At 37.8% G+C, this 20,317-nt stretch overlaps 1 protein-coding gene across 7 annotated transcripts in view; it reads right to left on the bottom strand.

The window, feature by feature from the left end:
- ENAH (ENAH actin regulator) overlaps positions 1 to 20,317 on the bottom strand; it is a 123,829-nt gene that overhangs the window by 41,933 nt on the left and 61,579 nt on the right. For all 7 annotated transcript variants that reach the window (XM_053973474.1, XM_053973473.1, XM_053973471.1 and 4 more), the window contains 2 exons: positions 3,794 to 3,959; positions 2,225 to 2,402 (listed from right to left, as the gene is read on the bottom strand). In XM_053973474.1, the coding sequence (XP_053829449.1) occupies positions 2,225 to 2,402; positions 3,794 to 3,925 (310 nt within the window). In that variant the 5' untranslated portion in view covers positions 3,926 to 3,959. The remainder of the gene's footprint in view (positions 1 to 2,224; positions 2,403 to 3,793; positions 3,960 to 20,317) is intronic.

The raw sequence follows: 20,317 nt of genomic DNA on the forward strand, positions 1-20,317 counted from the left end.
AGTTGATAAAACTTAGGAACACTTGTTGACAGTACTCTTAACACAGAAACATTATGAACATTTATCTTTAAACATTGTCTGGAAGTGATATGAGGCTGAGAGAGCAATTCTGTGTGCCTTATTAGGAATTTTTTTTAAAAGCAGCAGTGCAAAACTGCTCATCAGCTAAAACAATGCTGACAATGTTATGGTTTGGTTTTATTTCATCTTGATGGAAGCTAGAGCACCTATCTGTCTGTGACACAGGTGACAGCTAATCTTAAACCACCATAGCCGTCGGCTGACAGGAGCCAGGGAAAAACAATTATCTCCAGTGCTCACCATTAGCTTGTGATGCAGCTAATTAATGCATTTTGACTTGTGCCTGCTGCCACCAAATTAAATTCACAAGAAGGAGAAACAAAGTGACAATGGTGTAATTCACAAAAACTTAAAGGTTAAATGCAGTCACTTTCAAACATAGTTACAAACCTTAATTCGTGTCCGTCTCAGAATTGTTGAGAACAAACCAGAGGACAACAGCACTGTAGTCAGCAACCAGGCTGTGGTAAGTCATATACAGTTATGAAATTTTACAGTAATAAAATTTTAGTTTTATCCAAGTCTTTACCAACTGAAGTGGCATCTCTATTTATTAATAAAGTTTCTACTACTGGACAATAGAACAGTGCAGCAGCCCACAAACACCTTGCATAAAGTAGCAAGAGAACAAATCATTAGACAAATTACAAGCCACAAAATCAAAAAAGGACACACTGTCTAACAAAAAAAAAAAGAGCAATGCTATGCCTGCCTATGTAATTTCAGCCTCTCTAGCAGCTCAGGCTTAGTGTTATGAGGAGTTAAACTGAACTATGAAGATATGTATATGCATATATACACACTGAAACACATAACAAATTCTTCAAGTACAGGTAATGGGAAAGAACTTGAACTCCTCAAATCTGTGGTAATAACCATCAATCAGGCCTTTTCATCAAAAGAGTACAAATCAACACTTCATGTGTTCCCAAATGTTGGTTGGGAGACAGGTGATGAACAGTCAGAATGCATGAAAAGTTTACACCCGAGTAACCCTCAGGGAAAGCAGAACTGAGGGATTGAGAAAACACCCAGCTGAGAGGTAGGAGACTGGGAATCACAACTGGGTTATTTTAGCAGGCAAAAAAATCTCCTAACTCTAGCTACCATTTCTATTTTGGCCTCCTATGTTGTGTAACAATGTAAGCACTGCAGAATGTATCATCCACAGCCAAGACAAATTAGTTTCAAAAGGTAAGTCTGGAAAGGACTACCAGGAAAAAAAAAAAAAAAAAAACCAACAACTTGATTAAACCACCTTTTTTGCTGTAGTTGAGACAGCCCTAGTATAGTTATCTACAGCCTCTCTTCTACACAAGAGAAAGAAAACTGGCACACAAGTATTATCTCTTGTTACACAGGCAATCTTTAAAGTTTAATGAGGACAAAAGAATTCTATTTGGTTACAAGAACACAAAAGACTCTTAGTCTTTTAAAAGAAACTCCCTCTGTGTGTGTCACAGTGTTTTACTGATCAATTTGCTGTAGAGCCTACCTAGAATATGTTACAGATATCAGCAGAAGATTGAAAGCCAGGAATTTTTCCACAACTGTTTTAAAGCCTATGTCACCCTGATCTTCAAACAAATGGAATTCCAGACCTGGTGTCTAAATCATATGTGCTCATCTGAATGTTAACCCTGGATTCAAGGTCTCTGAGCTAGAAAAGTCTGATGGTAAAAACTGCCAGAGAAGATTACCTGAATTCCAAAGTTTAGAGGAAAAAAACCTGCACAAATTTATAATAAATCTGTAACCAGTGAGAAGCAAAAATACTAACACACAATAGGAACCTGGATGTCTCTAGAAATCCTGAAAAGTATCCTCCTTACAAGGTACATGCTTCTTGGGTAGGTCTTTTTGTTTTGCTTCCTTAAAAAAAGGCAAAGCCAGCAGTTTCTGTATCTAATATACAAACATGAAAATTGATTTACTTGCTAGGAAGTGCAATTACAGAGATGTCAGTTGAGTTGAGCAGCACTGTTAAGAAGCAGTAATTAGTCAGACAAAACATCCAAATAATTAAAGCACCTAGAGGCTTATTTATGATTAGAAACAAGACTTATAGACCTTATGCATAAACATTTGAATTTTTCTGTATTTGAACAATCTTAGGGGAAAAAAATAGTGAAGAGACACTTACCAGCTTCCTGTGAATTTAATACTTCTAAGGCATGCATCATGGCACTTGCGAAGACGTTGGCATCTTCTTTGCTGCCAAAATTCAGACCATACACCTGTCTAGCATCACGCCACTGGTGGAAGGTCTGTGTAGCCTGATTGTACTTCAGCCCTTTTGGAATGGCACAATTTATTACCACCTATAATCATTAAAAAAAAATTACTTGTGTTTAAAATTGCTGTTCCATCAGAAGTTTCAGCTTTGTGTAGATTTCATTCCTCCACCACACAAGTTAATTCATGACCCATAATCTGTGAAACACAATGCTGAAAGCACATAACCATTTCAATTTTCATTCCAACACTGTCTGCAATCAGTGATGGGAATACACAAGGAGACTAATGAGATATTTTGTATCAACTTTTGTAGTTTAAGTGTTTTCACTTCAAAAGATGCAGCCATGTTTCATAACAGCAATGTAGTAACATCAACAGCTCTGACTTCCAGCAGCAGACTACTTAATGTGAAATATGCATCTGAAATTCAGAAACTCATTTTCCCATGAATTTCACAGGGTGTTTGTTAGGATTCTTTTTTAACCAAGTTATCACCTTCTCCCTGTGGCTGCTGCACCCCTTGGCTTGCAGGGCTTTCAGCAGCAGTTTACTGGATTTGTACTGTGCATCACAGAGTATCATTTTGCAAGATTGTTGTGGCTCACACAAAAGATGAAAATTTGAGCTATTAGGGCAACCATTTACTACAAGCCTTCCACTAAGAGGATCCCATTGCACCTGGATAACTATATCCTCTCACCTTTTTCTGCTGAATAATGGGACAAAAAAAACCCAGATTTGCTCTCAGATGAATGCACAGAGACCGTTTATTACCTGGAGTAAATATTTAGTAACAAATCACACAGGAGATTACCAGTTTAGGCTTCTGGTGTGTAATAAATGACCAAGAACAAACCAAAAGAATTCTATGAAATGCTGGGAGGGAGGAAAACAAATATAAGAAGCTATCCTCAAACAAAAGATTAGGTTTTAACCCCATCCCAAATATCACATGACAGAGCACATTTACAGACAGAGTGCTAATTTGCCATTTAATCATGATCCACTAATTTCATCAAGGAAATTAAGATCCTTGATGCTCCCTTCTCACTCTTTTAAAGTGGTACATGATCAGCATTACCAAATATCAGAAGTTTTTTTTTGAGCAAAATGACCTGGGGAAATGAGACATCACTTATCCAAGATTTCATGAGGTAGGAAGAGCTAAAAGAGCCGCTGGTGTCTACACAGGCTGCAGCTCACAGTGTAGAGTGGGGGAGAGAAGCTTTCAGGTTGCCACTTTGCCTTAAAAAGAACCAGATGACTTCTGTGTACACCACTAGCTTGTATAAATAGATATCTGTAGGAAGGAATGGCAAAAGGACTATTGCCTTGGGGGTATGCAAAGTGCTTAGTTCACAGGGAAAAAGCAATAAAAGTTCTGCTACTTCAGTTAAAAAATGCGATTTACTTTTCATTCGTCCTGTAACTTTGCTGAAGACTTCATATTCTGAATTTTCAGAGATTTCCTCACCTGATGATCCTGAATCTTCCTGCCCACTACTCTGAATGTGTTGTTGCCTGTGTGATGATATATGTGAACTCTGCTGAATCCAGTTGATCCACCAGCTGGTACCCATTTCTTATTGGCATCGTCGTAGACCATTACAGCAGCTCGTGCTTGGCAGATACTCTGTTCACTGTTAATATACAAAGTGGAGGAGAAAATAAAAAATAAAATTACTTGTGGCAAAGCATCATCTTTCTGGTTAAGTTCTTTTTTTTTTTTTTTTTTTTTTTTTTTTTTTTTTTTTTTTTTTTTTTAATTTAAAATGGTAAAGCAATAGTCCTGGTAACTTGCTGAAACTCCACCTTTCTGAATACAAAACCACCAGGACTTTGATATTTTGCTTATATGCATTCATTCTGAAAAGCTGTGGTCCAGACAGACAGGCCTAACAATTAATAAAAGATATAAGAAGGTATTCATGTCTTCTTTTTGCACTTTTTCCCCTTACAATTTTGTCCCCCCTCCTTTTCCTCACCACCAGCCATGAATTTTCATTAAATGCCATAACCATATACAAAGCTTTCTGCAAAGACCAAAGAATCTGGAGTTGCACTAGCTTCTACTACAATCTACACTTCCCAGTGGAAATTACTTCCACGAGAAATGAGGATTGGAAGGCCCTTGCACCTTTTAACATATAGAGAAGAAAACAAACACAGAGAATGAAGTCCAGCACAAAAATTTCACCAGCTCATAAATTAAGCACATTTTGATTTTGACGCATTTTACAATTGACACCCAGACGTAACATTTTCTCCCTATGAAATGGTTCTACTGATCACCAAAAAATGCAAATTCATCAGGAGATTGCTATCAGTAGCTAATCCTGATTATGCCAGTCATCTGGAAACGGAGCTACAGCCTGAAGTTAAAAAGGAGCCTATCATGAATGTCATCATATAAGAAACACATGAAATCAGATCATACCAGAAACAGACTTATTTATTAGGAGAGGAAAGGGTGATGCCATGCAGATTGTCTTTGGGAATAATGTCCAGATGCAGACAGAAAACAAAAATAGAAAGGAATGATTTCTTATCAGTAAGTCAGATTCTGTGAACATAGCACTCCAGCACACCCAACATTATAGAAAGCACATGATGCCTGGCTTGCAAGGAATGTGGCCTGCCATTTGGAAAACTGAGAAGGCTGAAGAGACATGCATCCTTCATAGGAAAGTAAAGGAGCATTTCTTCATATTTGATGAAAGAGGGAAAGGATGCCTCCCCCACCCATCTGTCTTGTGGGTTTTTTGTGATTTTTATTGGCTGGTTGGTTTGGGAAGGGGTGTGTGTGTTTGTTGTTTTTGGTTTTTTTCCAAAGACCATGTTGAATTTTCCAGTATCGTATTCACATCTCCCAATACAAGGACATTCTGAAGTACATCCAGCTGTTTTGTTAACTTTCAACAATGACATTTTTGAGAAAACAGAATCAATTCCTCTCACACTTTCCATGGCATTCTAACAATTATAGAAGTGCTCAATACTGGGATGCTCTTTAGGGCTCATGGAGAAGAGAGAATACTGAGATCATGTCTCTCATGCACATGGGAGATTCATGATCAAATGAGGAAATAGGTTCTTAATTTTAAAAATGCACATGTTCTAACCCCATCACCTATTCAACAATTAGATCAGAATGGGATTACAACCTCTAATTAGACCACCCTTTTTCTAGTTCAATTTAGGGATATTAAAGTAATAAGATATATATAACTAAAGTGCTTCTTTTCTAAGCATAGTTTATAGTTTAGACTGGAAGGACCACATCTGAACCAGGAAGATTAAATGCAAAGAAAATAAATTTTGGTACAGCTTTTAAACATTTCACAGACCCATTAAATATATACCACAGATGAAATATGGTTCACTCACTTAAGAGGACATTGCAAGAACCTACTGGATTTCTTTATTTTTAGATATTTTTGGCACACATTTTAAAGTTCAAACCTAGAAACATTCTGTACCTTTCACAAAGCACATGACAAACAGTAGTGTTTTTTCTAAAATGCCTGACACTAAACTTGGGAAACTTCTGAACCCGTAATAAATTTTTGCTATATTTCAATTTGGATCAATCGCAGGCATGATAAACCATAGGTGACAGGCCTAGATACTGATTTGGAAGTAGAGCCATGTGGTTCACAGAGTTCTTGCCAAAAATTAACTTCTACTCAGTCATGTGCCAGACAGATGAAAAAAAAAGATTCTATTAAAAATTGAGACTATGATTCTAAGCTAATATGTTCCAATTACAACAAAGGTAGAACCAGAGAGTGACTGAGTAATGGTACAGTGAGCAGGAGACTTAACAGGATAGACCATCAAGTATGAGGTGCTCTTATTCAGCCTACGTTTATAAAACTTTTTACATTATTTTATTTAACATACAAAAAGAAAATAGAAGAAAAACTTATTCATTTTAGAACTATTCAGTATTCAAGTGGCACTCTTCACAAGTGCAAATAAGATGACCTTGAATTGAATTTCTAGCTTTTCTTTAACAACTGCTAAACTATTTTTAGTTCCACTTCTCAGGCCATGTCTTATAACTGGAAGTATTAACCAAGTCTAGGTCTCAACTACTTCATGTTCCATTTAAAATAAAACAATTTTCATAACAGGGAATTAGTCTTATTCATATAAAAATTGAGATGATTCACAAACTTTTAAAAATGACAAATACAAACAATTTCCAGCTGACCTTTTCAATCACTACATAATAAACCTTCTGCCTTCATTTCATACAAATCCTGTAACTAAAATTTCAGTGTTCCAAGTGTGTAATTTTCATATCCAGGTATCAATTTGAAGGTGACATACTCCCCTTCTGCCAACAGTTCCCCCCACACAGCACTTTGTTTATGAGACTGCAAGAGTAAGATGGAAAAATTAAAGAAAGAAAAGATCCCTATCAGAAAGAAATTAAACCATCACAGGATGCTAGCCTATTTCCAGGGTTCAATAAATATCAGGTGAAAGGGTGATTTATTCAATTACTCTCTCTTAGTAATAAGTTCTCTAAAATGAAGAAAAAAAGAGACATGGAGGCATGAGCTTTAGTGAAAAGAATCCTTAGTTCTGCTCTTCAATGGCCATTTGATATTTTAGCATCTGAATACAGTATATTGTATATTATAATTAGACACCATAAAGCATTTTAAAATGAAAAAAAAAGCATACTAGAAATCCATTAACTTTAATGGGCTACACTAAATCAAAAATCCACACTGTGAGCTCATGGCTATCTTTGACAGGTCTAATGAAAAATACAGTTTAGGTTTTTTTCTGAAGATCCACCTTTTTCTAGGAAAATTCTGACTTTAGCATACACGCTGTTACTAGGACCTGAACCAGTCTCTTGTATTCTACAAATACATATGAACTTCAGTGCAAAAGAACAAGAGCCAAGTGAATCAGAATGGTATCATTTATTGTATTTCTTGCTTTTCACGCTTACGACACTTCCCTGCTGTACTTGTATTAGGATACAGTTCTTCACCCATCTCAGTATATACACATGAGCTCTTCACAGTCCCCAGGGTTTGCTGTAACATGTGTGTCCCTTACGTGACCTGTGCTAGCATGGCTTCCTTCATTCACTGCACCAGAATCACTTTGGTCTGATCACAAATGCAGATTTTTTACATACTACCTTACACTGGTAGCAAATAAATAAATTGTCGGCAGTTACGTTGCAAGAGAAAAGAAAAAGGGTCTTCATCTCTTTGCCATGTCATTAGGCCTTCAAAAGCATCCTACTGGGTTTACTTGCCTATCTACAAATTTTCCTCTTCCTGGTGGGGTGTAATGGTTCCAGAAACCATTAGACTTGGATTAGCCTGCACCTTTTCAATATGTGAGTTGATGAGGGGATGTGGGAGATTGAGCATCTCCAGCTTCACATGCTACTGCCAAAATGCACAGCTGCTCCAGGAACTGATTACTAGATTATTAGGGCAGTGCATTGGGGAACTACAGTGAAATATTAACAAAGAAAAACTGAGAAATCATATGTTCCCAAGTAAACTTACTAAACTAAGTATACGAAATTATTTGCAGAAAACAGAAAATTCATATGAGGGAACATTCATGCAAAAAAGTGCTTACCAAACCTTAGGAGACAAAGTGTACAAAGCTCTCTTCCCAAAATGTAAAGCTTGACAAATAGCTGGATAAATATATGTTAGGAGGAGTTATTCTCCAGACAAAGATGTAAGGCTCTGATTGTTAAAGCCAGCCATTATTCTGGGTAAGTCCACCTACAGCAATACCATATAAAGCCAATGACAGGGTGGCTGGTTTTTATTTGGGGTGGAAGAGTGGGGGGAGGTCTGGCACTCAAAAGGCTCACACAAAAAACCACAGTAGTAATGAATCATAAGTATAAGATTATTCTTTTGGGAGAATATACTTTCCTCCTCCAGTGATGAGATCATACAAAAAGCTCAAAAACCATAGCAAAGTGAACCCTAGCAGACATCATTCTTTTGCCCAGATGGAATGTGTTCATTCTTTCACATCCCAAGTTCTTAAGCTCAATGCACAGTGACACCAATCCAGTCTGCTGACCTAAGCCTTATTTTTTTTTCCCCTCTCCACAAGAAGTGGATGCTTGGTTTTCCTTTCTCAAGAACTAAAAAGGATAAACATACTTCAAGGATCAAACTCATATGAAACACAGCACAATTGCAGCCACAGAAAAGATCATTTAAACATACTAACAAAGCAAGGAAAAGCTGTGATAGCTCTGATGCTCAAGCTTTGGTATTTTTGTCAGTAATGTAACAATGAGGGTTTTGAAAAATTATATCCCATTACCACTGCTTCTGGTGATTCAGGTTGGATTTTTTTCCTGCTATGTTCTCAATTTACAGAGACATAACAACATGTTCTTAAAATGTGCAGTCTTTGCGGGGCAGAAGGAATGGAAAGAGACACTGATTCATCAAACGCCTGTTTAGGATTTTCAAACCATGTGGCACAAAGCTAGAAAGAAACTCCAAACATTTCCAATTCTAACATCTTAAAAATACACATTTTTGAAAAGCAGCTAAATGCTGGTCTAGATATAAAGTTCTATATCTTAGTGGTGGTGTATTGCAAAGTAATTTTTCCTGCTTGTTCCTAAACGCCAACTGGCACATGACAGTGAAAATGTGTGCTCTCTATTTTGCTGTTAGAAAGTTAAAACCAACCACCCAAAACCAAAGCAAATCCCACATATACTGCACCAATACTTTCTATTAACTAAATCAGACACTGTAGACGAAGTTGCCATGTATTCTAAGTTGCTCATCTGGCTTAACAGTTAAGCTACTTTTTAGCATCTTGAAGTTAACACAGAAATATTTCCTATGCCCTCAAATATGCTCCAGACTGAACTCAATTACATAGCTTAATATTTATTTTTTGGGAGTAGGGGAAAGGGCTTGGCTTTGTTGACAGGGGTGATGTGAGTGAGGAGAGGGGAAGAACTTTGGGTTACTTTAGGTTTTAACTCATAATCAGCTTACTTTAATTTTATTCATTTCTTGAACTTTAGCACTTCAGCTAGAAGGACATCTCAGAGGAGGCTGAGTATAAAAATTACCACCTCCTCCCACCAACAAAGATCCACACCATCAACAGGACATCATGGAAAAATATAAACCTTTAGGGCTCTGCAGAGGTAAACACAGCAGTTCAATAAGTTAAGTTTCTCTAACTCATCCTCAGCTGAAAAGGAAGAATCTCAACTTTCCCTGCATTACTAAAAGCCAGTTAAACATGCTGCTGGCAAGGGAACATCACATGCTTGGTACAGCAGAAGGAACTAAGTTGTGCTGTGCACTTGTACCCAACTTCAAATGATGCAGCTTGCCCACTCCAACACTTCATCCAGGACAGAATTTACTTGCTATTTAGGTTTTAAAATAAGACTCATTTAGGAGCAGCTGATTCATCTGACCTGTTTCCATGCAGATTCTTCTTCAGACACTACAACCCCCCTACAGGACAAGAGTCCTTGTTGATTCCTTCCAGCAGATCCAATTCAAACAAGAGTGCCTGTTGGAACAGGTGGTGAGTGCAGAGGGAGAAATCCCAGACTGCTTCACTAACAGCTCTCCTGTACTTGCCTGTGCCTAGAAAACTTTTGATTGATAACTGAGAGATTCATTCATCTCTCCCACTTTTCCGTCTCTGATAACCGAGAGATTCATTCATCTCTCCCACTTTTTCTTCTCATGAATTACTCAGAATACAGATTAGCTGCAACATCAGAAACCAGCAGAAAATCCTGCATGGAAAGTCCCAACAAGAAATAAAACTAGTACTGCTGAGAAGCAAGCAGGGGAAACTGAATCATTGGGATTAATAGTTGGCAAAGGAAAGGTGCTTTGCTTTTGGCACAGGGTTCTGCAACACTCCAGAGTTTCAGTTGGTACACAGTTTGCTGAGGACAAACTTTCCTTGTTCAATGAGCACCTTCCACTGAAATAAAATTGGTTTTCATCTTGTGCATAAAAGCATTTAACATATAATTTAGGAGAAGTCTGCTCTCGGAGCCAGAAAATTCTCATAAATTTCTCTTGTTGCTATAAATCTGTTCCTTGATGATTCAGGCAGAAAAAGAAATATTATTTAGAACAGCAGGTTGATGTCAAGTGAAAGCCTACTTTTTACAAAGAATTCCCAAATTAAAACACAAAGAAATTTTCTTTACCCAAACGTTTCACATATTCATGTATTTCATGTTTCATGCAACGGACAAAGCAATTTTGTGTTGGCAATTCAATATTGTCTCCAGGTTTGTCATATGTTGGTTCACATAAAAATTCACCTATTCCCTCAAAGGAAAGCAGAAATATCTAGGAGAGAATACAACAAGTCAAACCAATAAACACTCACTCTACAGAGACAAACCTTAAAAACCCCAGAAGTATTAATAGGAATTAAGAACAACAGACTGAAAAACATGGATTTTTGAATAGCATGAAACTAGTATTAACAATGGCTAACTGTATACGCAATAATGTAATGTAGTATTAATAAAATATAAAGATGTGACTCATTTTATCTACCCTTAAATTCACAAATACTCTCTGCAGTCCATCCAAAGATGATATTAAGATACTTCACTTCTCAACTCTCAAATCAAATAGACTGTGTAGTTACCCAAAACCAGATACCAGTTTTTTTAGGGAAACAGACACTAAAATCCTTTCATACACAAACACTGGGGTGTTTTTTAGGGATGCTTTTTCAGCAGATAGAAGGAATGACCATTTGCTGTCTTGTTCCTTTAAAAAGTATAGAATTCTGAACTTTCATCATCCATCATTCTAAGCTTAAGACAGAAGAACATGGATATGCTAGAATTTTATTCACAGATTTGGTCTTTGCCTTGTATGCAAACTTAGTGGTAACCTCATGGAAATACGTTATTAGAAGCCTTCATTATTTTAGCTTGGAGGTAAGATTTTCAGTGAAACAACCTGCAAGATACAAGAGCAACATTTTCCCACTGTCTTCCACTATCTTCTAGATCTTTTCATCCCACAGAGAATCATGAAGGTTTTTTTTTTTCCAATAAATGTTTCCAACAGATGTTTTGAAAAAAAATCAGGACTACAGAGAGGCCAACGATTTCATTATAACATATTTACACTGACAGGGGAAATCTTTCTAGCCATTATTTTTATACTGGTAAAATAAAGTCCTGCATTTAGACTCCACAGAACCATGAAATAAGATAATTCAGTTTATGCTTGCTCCACACACTCATCCATATCCTTGTTTTCTTTTATCCTCTTACACCGAGGGGTTCCCTTAGACATGGCATTTTTGGTAATTTATCCTGATTTCTTCCTGAAAATATTACATTGTTATAATCAAATCCATTTTTCCACTGATTTTTCAAACATATTTCTTCAGGGCATTTACCATTTTGCTTACACTACAAGGCTGTTCAGAATCCATGCAGTAAGTGAAGCAGATTCAACACTGTGGCATCACAAGCCAAAGGTTTTGCCACAGTAAAGGCTAATTCTGTCTGGGTAGTGATTTTACTCAACAGTACAACAGAAGCAGAAGCCTCCTACCATGATCTTTCACCTATCTCAAGACAGATTTTTATTAAAAATCAATATCTTGGTTTGTCTCTGTTGTCAAAGCTAATGGAAAAAAATCTCTAGAGCAAAATCTGGGAATGAAGCAATCTGCAAGCACCAAGGTACCCTGCAATTGAACAAAGCTACCAACCATAAAATCAGTATCTTTACTGAATAGGAACAATCATGATGGATTGAAAAGTTCAAAGCTTTTAACCTGAAGGCTTTAAAAAGCCAGGACCAAAAGCTAGCCAGACATATTAGTTCTTCCCTACAAACAGTCTATTTTTCAAGAGTTTGTTGCCTTCTTTGCTGCAGTTCCATGAATCTGAGCCCAACATACTGTGGAAAGCCTTTTTAAGCAGGCATGAAAAACAACATCTCCAACAACTAGACTGACAGCTGATGACTTCCTGTGAAAAACCACTTAACATACATACGTTTCCTATGTTCTATACATATTTTAACAAAAAGTGACCTCCTTCTGTGTTATTTCCTAAGCTTTCGACACGTGGTACAAATCACAGCTTTCAGAGCCCAGATTCCCCAGGCAAGCTGAGTTCCCGAACGTGCTGCAACAGAATCCATCATTACATTACCAGCACCACAGATAATGTAACTCATTTTACTGTCAGATAACCAATGGCCAGCTCCTCCTGGAACAGCAAGAGAGCAGTGTTTTTACATCACCTATTTAATACAAGGGCAGCCTCTGATGTAGAGAGCTGTGTAAAGGGAAGGTGGCTAATCTTTGAGTGACACATTCTAGCCCCAGTGTTAACATATGAACATGCAATTCGTGGTTCATTACAAGAAAGATTCATTACAAGAAGGAATTGTCTTCTTAAAGCTTTCAGCCAGAAAAAAAAAAAACAAAACAAAAAAAAAAAAAAAAAAAAAAAAAAAAAAAAAAACCACCACAACACCACCGTATTTTCTTAATTTAGCACTTGTTTTTAAACAGCAGGTTAACATTGACATGAATGTAGGGCAGGTTGGATGGGGCTCTGAGCAATCTGATCTAGTGGGAAGTGTCTGTGTCTGGCACAGGGGTGATCTTTAATGTCCCTTCCAACCCAAGCCTTCTATGGTTTTACAGATTAAGCATGAAAATGTCAGCAGCAAAGTACCAGAAAAGGCTACATATAAATGCCTTGTTCTCAAAACCAAGTTTCATACCAACTATGGTATGAAACCATAGTTTCCAGGTCTGCTTGAGTATTGCATTAGAGGGAAATAAAGTTAGGGGCTCCAGTTTGATGAAGTGGAGAGTCCATCCAACTGAACAGCATGCACCCAACACAGGTGAAGGTACCTTGTGGTGATATGACCATGAGGCCACTCTGACAGCTCTACAGGGTGATCAAGAGAAGTCCCTGACAGCCTGAAAAAGACGAATGCCATGACCATCCTCCATCAGAACAAGAACCAAGGTTTGGGGAGCCAGAGGCTCAGAGGGTTGCAGGGAGCAGTTTGACCTGGTAAGCTGTTACTAGAGCATTTACTAGAGCATTTCTCAGGGGGATCAATACCACTACGATGCTGTTTAATGCACTTGTTGATCACCAGGAAAATGGGATGTAATGAAACTTCAGCAAGTCTGTGGATGCATTTCTGTAAATTGGGATAGACTGGTATGCTGGACAGCAGAGCTGCTGTTCAGAGGTGTCTCAGCAGACTGGAGAAATCAGGTAACAGAAACCTCAAGAAATCTGGAGGCAAGGGCTAAAATTTGCACCTAGGACAAAATAACCTCAATGATGCAAAAAGTGATTGTTCCCTTCTATTCAGACTACATCTGGCACATTGTGCCCAATTTTGGGCTCCCCAGTGGAAGGAACAACTTTGACAAATTGGAGCTAATCAAAGAGAAAACCATTAACGGGCCTAGAGGAAAAGATGCACCGGGAGTGGCTTCACAGCTGTGCTTGTTCAGTCTCCAGCTAAGGCAGGAACATAATGGCCACTCTCAACTACTCAACAGGGTACAAGAGTCACAATCTTCTCAGAAGTGCACTACAGAAAGGTGGGAAATCATCAAAAAGTGCAGAAAAGGAGCTTTTAACCAGGCAAGGAGAAGTTGCACCAAGAAATCAGTGAAATACTGGGAGAGGATGCCCAGGAGCTGAGGAATCTCCATCCTTTGAGATTTCAAAATTCATCCCAGCCAAGGTGATGAGAGCAGATGAAGCCCAAGAACTCCCACCTTAACTAAGACAGTCTGTGGCTCTAGAAGAAATAAAATTCTTTGAGAACACCCCACTGAACTGCAGATATATAAGTACCTTATTTATGACAATTTCTGCCTTAGCACCTCATTTTATTGGAATGCTTTTCCCAAAAATAACAACATGCATTTCACACTCGAAGTTTCAAGCAGCCTCTCCTTCTGTAGCCTTTAAATGAAGATCTTAGAGACTGCTGGTAGTTCTAATATTCGAAGTGTAAGAGTCAGAGGTTTAAATAAACAACATAGTATTTATATCACTGATGTGTACTACCAAATAAATGTCTGAATATTTAATAATAAGCAATAAGCCTCATTGCTTTCACACTCTCCTCCCAACAAAACACATAAGATTGATTCATGAATTTTTGACATCTCTTAGCAAGTCTGTACGACAAAATACTTCAACTATAAACACAGCTCTTGACAACCATGTCCTCATTTCCGAGGGCACAAGGATAAAGCAAAGTTCTGGGCCTTATTCAAGCAGCTTGAAACAAGGGAATCCTTAAGCAACCCAAGACCTGTCACAGTGTAGTAAGCAAACACCGATGTGTAAAAATTACCCCAGTTACAACAGCTTCCTTCTACAAGAAAATCTAATGAGCATTCTTATATTGTGCATTCAGTAGACATTCATGATAATGTGTAAAATAAAGGAATACTAAATTTCCACTTAAACGCCTCTCTACAGTAGAGCTCTGCTCTCCTCTTTGAGCACAGGTTTCCACATACAAATTTCACAAATCAAGGAGGGCTTATCATCATCAAGTTGACACAATCTGGAAGCATTCTGCTTTCACTTCTGTTATGGGTTATTTGCATTTGCCATTGAATGCAGTCTAAGTTATCACCTATATCGAAATATGAATTCAATTTTCATGCCAAACTACTGCATTTACTCATGGAACAACACATTTTTCTTGTAGTCTCCTCTTCTTTGATCCAAATTACTTTTTGGCAAGGCTAAGTCAGTCTTATTCAAATAACTCTGATTTCTTTCCCACATCATTTTATCTCTCAATATCACTTTTTAAACAACTATTTTTTCACTCCTCCTATACTCTACATATTAGTAATATCCTTCCTGAAGTGGCTGCTCACACAGCTACTTCAGCTCTTCTTCCAAGTCTGATTGCAAGTCAGTCAAGATTTTAACTTGAAGAAATTCCTAATTCCAACTCATACATCACCCCCCAACTTCCTCCCTTCTTCCAGCAATACTTGCTAATACACTTCCCTCAAGGTGCTAAGGTTTGTCATTAAAACCTAGTCCCTCGGGTATAATCTTAATTGCATATACTCTTTTATTAAATGCAGCTTAAATTAACCTATAATCATTCAGACCTGTGATCAGTTTTTCCTCTGAATATCCTTCATACAGTGCTATTTCACAACTAACAGTAAAAAATTCTGCACTTCCTAAAGTCTGAATCTTGATTTCATCAGTTAATGACTTTGATAACAAGGTGGTAAAGGTAATATGATTTTAAAATTCTACCACTATTTATACATTTATTTATAAATTAAATCCTTTTTCTGGAGCTGGCAGAGGGATTCAGAGGAATCTGTCCTGTCAGGTATGTGCTGCTGTAATTCTAACAGAAGGGACAGGTCACACTAATTGTTAATTGTACAAGCAAAAGGCTTGAAGTGCTCTACTCTTCCTCTCCAGACTAGCAGGCAAAGAACAGCACAAGAAGAAATAGGAAAATCAATGTTAGAATTCATTGCAAAAGTATTTTGAGACTCAGTGACCCACTTTTAACTTTGAACACCAACAGACGACTGCAGTAACTAATTCAATCTAGTTAATAATTAACATTTACATTTGTGCATTCATTACATCTAACGTTCTGTCCTAGAAAATCGGATGATCTAGATGCACCATGAAACACTGAGTAGAAGCTGTTTGATTTTCCCACAATGTCAGCTATTTCAAGCATCTCTTGCAATAAAAATTAAGCAGAGGGAGTGCAGTGGCAGTAAGCACACAGCCCTTGAACAGAAGTGTATCAACACAGATGTGTGCTTGAAACACTTGTTTGGAGGGGTTTAACCCACACAGAGCAGCCAGCACAAATGGACATTTGCACCATCATTTCAATGAGTAAAAACAAAAACTATTTTTCAACATCTCTCACCTCTCTCAAATAGGTCTGTATGAAAATTCTAGCAAAATGGCTACACAGTGAAAAAGAAGAAAGAGCAGTCTCACTCCAGAGCAGACAACAGCCGCATAGAAAAAAATACTAAATCATTATGCAAGGTCATAAAAATTACTATATTGATCAACATCTTTATCATGAGTTACACACTGGTTTTTCTTCTAGAGAGCAGCTCTTTCAGTATTTCAAACCTCTTGGCAAAGTAATTATTGTTTCAGACTGCAATACTTTGTTTCCCCCATTTTTGGATACTTTGCTTGTTAGCTTCTTAAATGTTGTCACTGAGATCTGCCTTCACACCAGAAAAACAGTTACCAAGTTAAACAGTGAGAAACTGTGTTTGCCTTGCTTTCCTGGTCCCAATTCCTAAGCAGTTCAGCTGTCTCTCCAGTTGTTCCCTTTGCTTTGCAAATGCTCGTGTTTAGAGACAAAACCTCAATTTTAAGACTCGAAAGGCAACTCTCTTTCACATTTACTTTAATCTTAAATGTGTGTCCCAGCTGGAAACAGGACAATATGCTAATCTATGCTAAACAGTAGGACCTATAGTAACAGGCACATATCCATGTTCTGTTCCATTAAAATACCACCTACCTCTGCCCCCAAGTTTTAGAACAAATTGCATCACATCTACTGGTGACAGCAAAAGGAGATTTTATTTCCCAAGGGGCCTTTCATTTTAAACTTTCCCAGACATGACAAATCACACTTTCAAGTATATCTGCATGAACAAATACAAATAATTATTCAACAAATCCAAAACTTCTGCACGTGAATTTCTATCTGTACTTGGCCACAAGACTTGACTCCAGAACAGCCAAAATTTGATTAAAACATCACTCAGAAGAAAAGTCTACAGATTTTTATGTTTTCGTATATTATGTTGTACACATAATACATTATTTTACAAAAAATTCCACTGTGCAAGTCCTTTATACCCAATGGTATTACCAGGTCGGGAAGTCCCTTAAAGTTCTGATTTTTTTTTTTTTTCTTTAGGGCAAGGACAAAAGTGGTTACTGGCTTCCTTTACTAGAAAAACAGGAAAATGAAGTTTTCAAAATAGCAATTAGATCCAAAAAAACCCTGATCTAGCAAGAGTACATTTATTACATTACTATCAAAACTGGAAGATATGTTTAGACATTTTCTTCTAATATTAGTTAGAATTGGATGTCAGCTATTCTATTTCCTCCTTTTCAGGGAGCATAACTGACTACACCTTATCTCACCCTGAGAGCCCAGTATTCAAACTGAAAAGACTATTACTTTGTACTTAATTTTACTGCTTATCTTTTCTTACCCAAGTTTATTCAGTGAATCATTACATACAAGGAAGTAATTCTCATTAAACTGAAATTAGCAGTTCAATCTAGAAAGTAGGAATACAAACAGCCCCAACAGAACAGCAGCTCTAGCCAGTTAAGGCTTTTACTCTGTAGTTTTAAGTGTTGAAAATACATCAGAGGACTAAAACGGTAGAGGTCTATACTAACCCCTATACATTCCAAATAAATTTTAAAAATAAAAAATAAAATAAAAAAAAGACTTGCAAACTCCAACTGGGAAAAGAGTATTTAAAAGCAAAGTTATATATTCACTGATTATTTGCACCAATAAATAATTTAGAGGAGAAACTACAATGCAAAGGTGAGCTGAAGAACAATTTTGCTCACACTAGAAAATCAAGACTCCTTATCAGCATATCCATTGTTTAGGTTTGTGCTAGCTGCAAGTGCCAGAAAGCTTTATCTGAGCAGGGATTTTCACTGGTTCAGCTAATCCAGCAGTAATTATCGGAAAATGCTCTTTTAACGCATAAAGGCAGCACAATCCAGCTGGCATCCCAGGGGCCTCTCCCATTGTACAAGATGGCTGTTGCTGGGCTCCAAATGGAACGTGCCTTTCATTACTCTAGATCAACACTCCAACAATTGTGTTATCTTCCCTCTCCAGCTACAGCTTCGTTTTGGAAACCACCTTCTGCAGGCAGCCTTGCCTCGTTTTAACCAGTATTTTAGGATGTTACTGTCTCTCATACTCATTTCAGTGCTAAGATAACTTAAGATTTATGTCAGAGAACATTTGACTGCTATTTACAGTCCTTACTCCTAGGCTGGGTTTTTCCAGTGTCACGCACTCTTTCAACAGCTACACTCGGAGGTTTAATCTTTAAACCACACAGGGAGTGTTCTGCAGCTTCCCTCTTCACAGAAGCTCTGGGAATCCTACTCTTTAACCAGGGCCTTCAGGTCTGCTTGCAAACAAGGACTTTTGAGGCAGTTTGGGTGGGGCTTTTCTGGTTTGGATTTGCTTGTTTTGGGTTTTTCTAGTGTGTTGATGGGCGGATTTTTGTTCTTTAACTCTAGAATATTTCCATGCTGTAGCATACACATCAGTTTGATAACACCAGCTACCCACTTAACAAGATTTAGCTCTCTTCAGTTGTTACCTGCCTCACAAAAGCCCTCTTTTAGGGAAATGATACACAAGACAAGGGGATTAACACCAAGCAGCATTTTCAGACTAGGTATGCATTCACATTCCAGAATACATTATGTGATCAGCTGCTAACCTGAGGTAAGCAAACAGACTGTGCTACCAACCCTAAATAGGTATTTTGCAGGGAGACAGAGAGAAAAGAAAAGTTTTATTAGCAGCTTTATGCCATATGTGGTCGTGTGTTAAAAACACAGCACAATTAGCTGGTCCCTGATATAGTCTAATCCAGTTTTCATTTCCGCATATCCAATTGTCCAAATTCATTTCTTAAAAAGCAGTTAATGAAATGTAATGATAAAATTTGGTTAATGTAATGTGACACAAAGTCAACAGAACTCAGTTTACACATCTCCCTGCATAAAATGAACAGGTAATGTTCCAGAAAACACTAACAACCTTTACATAGGCTGCAAAAAATTACATACTTTCAACTTTTTTTCCACTGTGACCTTTTTCCTCCCCTACCTCAGCATATTAGTTGTGGGGGTTGTTTTGTTTATAGAGTTTATCTTTATAAACAAAAAGGTAAACTGCTTGTTCTCCCTCCTCCCATGCACAAAGAACAGCATTCACTGCCTCTATGAAGGACCTAAGGGCTGTGAGTCATTTGTTTTGGAAAAAAGCTCCCAAAGGCTATCAAGCAAGACTGTTGAGATAAAGCCTTTCAAGACTTACATCAGGGTTTCCCAGACACTACGTGTACCAGTAAGTGCAGACTAATCACATTTTGTCAGACTGCACACTGCTTCTGAACCCATCTACCAGCACAGCAGCGAGGCCAATGCAACCATGAACTATTAGAAGCACATGCTACCCCATGTAAGAGCTCTTCTGCTTCTGCATCCTCATGCAAGTTGCTTCAGAAGCAAAAGCTTCGGGGCTTTTTACAAAACTGAGACAAATAGGAAGCAAAACCAAGCAGGGGGGACTCGAGTTCCTATTGCCAGCAAGAGTGAACAAAGCAGAAAGCTGCAGAAAGGCTGCTCCAGGCCGAAGGAGGAAAGAAGCCCCTGCAAACTGGTCAGCCACCCCACCAGCACAATGCTCTGAATTAGCCAAATTCTGGTTTGGTTTAGAAACTTTTATTCCAGGCATCTAAGGCTGCCAGCAACCTAGGCAGTCTAATCAAATCCAGGCCTTGTTAGAAGCAGTAGTTTGGATGTCAGTAGCTGTTTCCCTTATGGTTCTGTGTCAGACCTACAGCAGCATTTGCACTCAAAGCAGGACAGAGGTTATTTAAATCTAGCTATGGCAACACATCTCCTTCCACCAGCTGGGACATCAGGCAGTGTTTTTTAACAGCTAATATCTGTTAAATTAAGTGGATACACACAGATGTCCACAGGAGCAAGACTTCTCAAAAAAATTACCCAAAACCAACACAAAAGCAGGCATTTAGAAGAAAATATTCAAATGAAAAAATACAATAACAAGCACCAGCATGCAGTCTTACCTCTTCCTGCCTAACAATGGTCAGAAAAGTAGCCAACACATTA

The sequence above is a fragment of the Vidua macroura genome, chromosome 3 (genome assembly GCF_024509145.1).
Source record: "Vidua macroura isolate BioBank_ID:100142 chromosome 3, ASM2450914v1, whole genome shotgun sequence".
Classification (NCBI taxonomy): Eukaryota; Metazoa; Chordata; class Aves; order Passeriformes; family Viduidae; genus Vidua; species Vidua macroura.